This window comes from Triticum aestivum, chromosome 7D (assembly GCF_018294505.1).
Source record: "Triticum aestivum cultivar Chinese Spring chromosome 7D, IWGSC CS RefSeq v2.1, whole genome shotgun sequence".
Lineage (NCBI taxonomy): Eukaryota > Viridiplantae > Streptophyta > Magnoliopsida > Poales > Poaceae > Triticum > Triticum aestivum.
The window spans coordinates 217,872,445-217,878,807 of record NC_057814.1 but is presented as its reverse complement, the minus strand read 5'-3'; the positions used below and the strand labels follow the sequence as shown (position 1 = coordinate 217,878,807).

The following is a 6,363-nucleotide window of genomic DNA, read 5'->3' as shown; positions in this document are numbered from 1 at the left end:
GCTATATTTTGTTGCTCTTTAGTTAAGGGGGCTCTAGGCCCTTCAAGACGCTTCTCTTGGATGTGATGTATTTTGTTGCTTATTAGTTAATGTGGCTCTGGGCCCTTCGAGACACCGCTCTTGGATATGTGCTGTATTTTGTTCCTTTCTAGTTAAGGCGGCTCTGGGCCCTTCGAGACCCTTCTCTTGGATGTGATGTATTGTGTTCCTTTTTAGTTAAGGCGGCTTTGGGCCCTTCGTGACCCTTCTCATGGATGTGTTGTATTATGTTCCTTTTTAGTTAAGGCGGCTATGGGCCCTTCAAGACCATTTTCTTAGATGTGTTGTATTGTGTCGCTTCTTAATTAATGCGGCTCTAGACCATTCGAGATCCTTCTCGTGTTAAAAATGACCGCTCTAGCTAGCTCTAACTATAGAAATAATATCGTTGATATTCATTGTCGAAACTACCTTTTAGTTGTGTAGTTTATTATTTTTCTCTTGGATAATTATAGAGGTGAATGAGGGAGAAATGGAAAGAAAAAAAAACCTCACCCTTAGCTAAGAGATGATATGATGAGAAGGAGATAAGACATTTTCCTTCCTTGTATGAGATGTCTTCTCTTATTCACACATTTTTAGTTTAATTTTAATCACTTTATAATTTTAGGATATCATAACATTAAACTCTAGAGATCACCCAAAAAACATTAATTGCCATAGATAATACTAAAAGATAATTTATAACATGTTTTATTATTTTCTCTAGATGATGTGGAATAAGAGAAAAATTGCCCGAAAGCGAATGAATAGAGTGTCCATAAAGTATGAGAATGGTCAGTGAACACAACTGAGGCTGGTTGTAATGGGAGTATCATAAGCGGTTTTTTGTATGCCAACTAGACTTTTTGAATGATATGGCACAAAATTAAATGAGGAAAGAGAAGGTGTGGTATCATATCATGATACCGTATCATATTAAATATTGTATTACTTTGTGTCATGTATGACAATTAATAAAGCAACCTAAGATACTAACTTATGATACTATGCATTACGGATAGTATCATATACTAGTATCATACGCATGATACTAATATATGATACTCCCCATTACAACCAGCTAATAAACCCATCAAAGCTATTAGTGCTGCGGCCACCTGACACTCGTGGTAAGCAATCTAAAATTGATGAAAAAGCTATTAGTGCTGCGTAACTTGTGCATGAAAGCTTTACCGCATGGTGAAGCTACATTGGCGGGTTCGTTTTTTTTTTCGAGTGAATGGCGGGTTCTGTTATGGAAGCTCTGGCACGAGAATGTGAGATTACCGAAGGATTCCGCGAGGACAAGGGGTTTTGTGACGTGTGCGCTGGTTCTGACCACTGATAATTACAGCTTACCATGTCGCGTAACCGCCACCAGTAAAAAAATCAGCATGGGATATTTTTACCTTAAACAAGTGTACGACACGGGTGTTAATCGGCGCATCTGAAACCCAGAGGTACGGGCAGCCAAATCAAGCGAAGATCGATCAAAAGCCGCCTGCTTTTCGCTTTTCTTTTCAATTTCTCTGGAAGGAAAATCATGGGGCAAATGAAGTGAAGTGGATCGAGTCGGGCGGTATAATAATGCCGAGATAGGCATAGGATAGCGCGCAGCAGCAGTAGCAGCCCCTCTCCCTCTCTCTCATCCCCAGGCAGGCTCCAATGGAGGCCACGGCAACGTGAAGAGTGGAGTTGGAGTTGGACTGCCCATTTCCCATTTCCCCACCCCCCCAAGAGACCAGGGCCACGCCAAGAACAACCCACGGCACCCCAGCTCGGTGCCCAATTCCCCGATCCCGCCACCGCCCGCCGCGCGTGTCCGGCCGGCGACTTCTTCTTCGCCTGGGTCGTTTCGTCTGTCCGTCGGTCGGAGCTCGGAAGGCAGGCAGGCAGGTAGGTGTCCATTGTGATCTGAGAATTTGCCGGCCTCGCCTTGTTGGATTTGGTTTACCGGGGCGTCGGCGAGAAAGTTGCGCGCTCTCCCTCTGCTTTTTCTCGCGGGGGGTCCAAGCTTTGATCTGCGTCACACACCTGTTGTTCTTCTTATCCTAAGGCATCCGAGGTGGAGGAGGGAGGGGCAGGCAGGCGGGCAGCGGACCACGGGCGGCACGTGACGAGCAGTTGGCGATGGCGAGAAAGAGCAGCGGCGAGGGGCGGGCGCGCACATAAAAGAGCAGGCGCCTGCGGCCGGGGGTCCCTCGCTGGAGAGGAGATCTGAATTCTTGGGCTTTTGGGTGGAGCACCGCGCGCAGAGAGAGAGAGAAGCCGAGAGGAATGGAGGCGGCGGCGGCGGCGGCGTTCGGCACGTTGGAGGGGGTGGTGGGGGAGATCACGCGGCTGCACCGCTCGCTGCCGGCGCGGCCGACGCTGGACGACGTGGAGGCGGCGGAGGCGCTCGCGCGCGCCGCCGACCGGGAGGAGCGGGCGCGCCTCGACGCCGTCGAGGCGCTGCGGAGGTCGCCGCTCGTGCCCGAGGAGCTCTTCTACGTCGCCCAGGAGATGCACCGCGCGCTCACCGGCTTCCACTGCCGGGAGCAGAAGCGCGATGCCACGCGGATCCTCGAGCTCGACGCGCTGCACGCCCTCTTCGACGACCTCATCCAGCGAGCGTCCCAGTGCGTGCCGTCCACCTCCACCGGCGCCGCGCCGCGCACCACCTCCACCGCCGCCGCCGGTGCTGCCTCCTCCTCGTCGGCCTCGTCAGCGGGGCCGTTGCCTGCTGCGGGCCGCTCCTCTTTGGTCACCAACGGCTTCAGTGCGGAGAGGACTGTGGGCACGAGCATGGGGCGTGTCTCCATGGATGACAGCTACGTCAAGAAGGCCAAGGCGCCAATGTGGGACGGCGGACTCGTGGCAGCGAGTCCACGTAAGCCGGGAGGAACTGCCGCCGCAAACTCCGCGGCGGTTCGACTGGATGACAGTTATGGTGAGCCTTTTCTACTTTTTAAGTTTGCCTTATATGCCAAAATTGTGCTGAAATTGAGTGTTTAGGTGTACTGTCATGCAGGTTATTATGTGTTTATATGAGTTAAAATTACAAACTGGAAAAACTTGTGTTGTTCTTTAGATAAGTATCAGACGCAGTTGGAAGTTTCTTAGTTATCGACCAACCGATGTTTTGTAAGTGGAAATTAATTGAAACCCCTCTATGTTGGAGCTGGAATTATGTGCATATCGATTTCGTTAAAAAAATATGTGCATATTGATTGATTGGTTGGTTGGAAGTTTCTTAGTTATCGACCAATCGATACTTTTTAAATGGAAATGAATTGAACCCTGTCTATATTGGAGCTGGAATTATGTGCATGCTGATTTCTTTCAAAAGAAAGTGCATATTTATCGATGGGTTGGTTGGTTGATGATTTGGTTTGCAGGAGATGATAAGTTGAAAATGAGCCTCATTAAGCTAGCTAGCATGATTGAAGTGGCTGCGAAGACAGGCGCTCGGGAACTCAACTTCAAAGGAAAACTCATGGCCCAGATTGAGTGGATACCTGATTCAATTGGAAAGCTCAATGGGCTTGTTACCCTTGATATTTCGGAGAATCGGCTTGTGGCTTTGCCACCAACAATCGGGAAGCTTTCTTCTTTGACCAAGCTGGATCTTCATGCTAATCGAATAGCTCAACTCCCTGACTCGGTTGGGGATCTTCGCAGCTTGCTTTGCCTCGATCTGAGGGGAAATCAGCTTACATCACTGCCCTCTAGGATTGGGAGGTTGGCGAATCTTGAGGAGCTTGACGTGGGTGCAAACCATATTGTCTCACTACCTGATTCAGTAGGAAGCCTCACACGATTGAAGAAGTTACTGGTCGAGACAAATGACCTTGATGAGCTGCCTTACACAATAGGTCATTGTGTTTCACTGGTGGAACTGCAGGCAGGCTACAATCACCTGAAGGCTCTTCCAGAGGCTGTTGGGAAGCTAGAATCTCTAGAGATCCTCTCTGTGAGGTACAACAATATCAGGAGCCTTCCAACTACAATGGCATCTCTCACTAAGCTGAAGGAGGTCGATGCCAGCTTCAATGAGCTTGAGTCGATTCCAGAAAACTTTTGCTTTGTCACTTCTCTTGTTAAACTGAATGTCGGGAACAACTTTGCTGACATGCAATCCCTGCCTCGCTCTATTGGCAACCTTGAGATGCTGGAGGAGTTGGATATAAGCAATAATCAGATTAGGGTGCTTCCAGATTCTTTTGGAATGCTGCAGCATCTCCGTGTGCTTCGTGCGGAAGAGAATCCTCTACAGGTGCCACCAAGGGAGATAGCTTTAAAGGGAGCTCAGGTGATTCTAGCTAACTCTCCTTTATTTCCAATTATCCACCGTGGATGATACGTAGTTTAGTGACTGGTATTAACTTATTCTTGTCATGTTTTGTAGGCTGCCGTCCAGTACATGGCTGAACATGCTGCCAAGAAAACTACAAAGCCACAGCCAGCGAAGGCGAAGAATTGGGCTCAGTTCTGCATTTTCTCCAGGCCCAACAAAAGAAAGCATGACCGGATAGACACTGACATGATCGATTGAAGCTAGGTGAAGAATTCCAATCCAAGGTCTGGCCTGTACCTGGCAATGACCTTGTTGAAGACATTGTTTTTGGGTGAACTCGAACTTTCTTCAAGGTGAAAACTCAAGATCTTCAATCGGGCAACGACAATGCTTGTGCATTGTTTCCTTCTTGAAGGTGTTGCTTTCAGAGAACCTTTTTTTATGCCGGGTGTTGTCTGTTGTTGTTGCTAGTGACTGATCATCATGGCGAGGGTTTTCTTCTGTTCTTTTTATTTTCTTTTTTTGGCTGTGTGTATCCTTGATGTCTTTGAACATCTTGTTGGTACAGAGGCCGGGTGTAATTGATATTTTCGCGATATTAATATATTCCCTTTCTCAAAAAAGGTGAAGAATTCTAGAAATGTTTTCTTTGTTTACTCATAGAAATGTTTCTATTGTGATGGACCCGATGCTTCCCCTTCGACAATGGTTGATGGTGCAGGTTTCTGTTGTAGAATCAAGATGGTTAGAGCATCTCCAACAACCGCGCCTTTTGGCGCGTGCGCGCGGTAAACCTAGTTTTTTGGACGCGCGGGACGTCTCGGCGTACTCCAGCGGTGGCGGGAAAGTCGCGCGCGTGGGAAAAGGTGGCAGGTCGCGCGCTTTTTTGGTGCACCGCTTTCGGCGCGCCTATAAAATGTGGCGCTCGCCACGCGCCTATTCCACACGCTTCTCTTCCTCTTCCGCTGCCACGCGCGCCTCCACCGCTTCCTCGGTTGCTTCCACTGCCACACGCGCCACCGCTCCAGCGCCGCCGAGGAGCGTCGGGCTACCGCGGCGTCCGCCAGCGCCCCAACGGCGGGTTCTACTCCGAGATACGGTCCGGCCAACTCCGGCTCGGCCTCGGCACCTTCGAGAAGGCGCATGAGGCCGCCCGCGCGTACGACGCGGTGGCGTGGCGCCTAGGCAGGCCGCGCCAGCAGATAAACTTCCACGACGTCCACACGCTGCAGCAGGCGCCGGACGTCGCCCCGCCGCCTCATCTTCGCACGGCACAAGACCGTGCGTATCACGCTGAGAAGCAGAACCGCCTCCTCGTCACCCATGAGGACGAGCAGGTCATGGCGGAGTGGCGCCAGCAACATCCGGAGGACGTCACCTACGAGCAAGCCTACTGGGCAAGGCGCCTCGAGGAGGAGACGCAAAGGCGCCGCGCTGAGCGGTTGGACAGGTGTCGGCGGAAGGCCCTGGCGCTATCCCAGTGCGAAGTCGTTGAGAATGGTGGTGAGACGATCTTTGCGTCTGATGATGATCGTTGGGAAGACATGTGGCTCGATACCTCGAATCAAACCAGCGAGGATGGCAACGATGACGATGACGACGACGACTGAGAGTAGGCTGTAGCTGCACTATCTAGTGGTTTTTATCTATGTCCTTGCACTATCTAAATAGTTTTTATCTATCTATGCTATGGAACTATGTAAAATATTTATATATCGTTTTTTCTATCTATGAATTTTATTAAAAAATGTACGCACTGTTTAGCGCGCGCTGCATTTTAGCGCGGCCGCTGGAGCTACGCGCGCGCGCGCTCAATTTTGACGCGTCTACTAGAGCCACCGCTGTCGGCCGCGCCAAACCAGGCTAACGGCGCGCGGCAAATGCCTTTTTTGTGCGCGGCGCGTTGCGCGGCGGTTGGAGATGCTCTTAGATTACATCAGATTTCTCTACTTATATATATACTCCTATAAAAATCTTGGTTGGTGGTGATGGTATGTCTGCCTCTGGATAACGTGAGCCGTTCGATCTACCTGGAACCAACAGCTGAGATGTGTGTACATAGAGAC

At 50.0% G+C, this 6,363-nt stretch overlaps 1 protein-coding gene across 1 annotated transcript; it reads left to right on the top strand.

Annotated features, from left to right (window-relative positions):
• The first annotated feature begins 1,606 nt into the window (after positions 1–1,606).
• Positions 1,607–4,938, top strand: LOC123164846 (plant intracellular Ras-group-related LRR protein 4). The gene is made up of 4 exons (XM_044582439.1): positions 1,607–1,917; positions 2,078–2,950; positions 3,399–4,312; positions 4,409–4,938. The coding sequence occupies exons 2-4, from the start codon at positions 2,299–2,301 to the stop codon at positions 4,553–4,555; spliced, it is 1,713 nt and encodes a 570-aa protein (XP_044438374.1). The 5' UTR covers positions 1,607–1,917; positions 2,078–2,298; the 3' UTR covers positions 4,556–4,938.
• Positions 4,939–6,363: the final 1,425 nt, after the last annotated feature.

Coding starts and splice junctions, on each gene's coding strand:
- LOC123164846 (XM_044582439.1), top strand. CDS start 2,299: ATGGAGGCGGCGGCGGCGGCGGCGTTCGGCACGTTGGAGGGGGTGGTG. Junction 2,951..3,398: donor TCGACTGGATGACAGTTATG/GTGAGCCTTTTC, acceptor TTTGGTTTGCAG/GAGATGATAAGTTGAAAATG. Junction 4,313..4,408: donor TAGCTTTAAAGGGAGCTCAG/GTGATTCTAGCT, acceptor CATGTTTTGTAG/GCTGCCGTCCAGTACATGGC.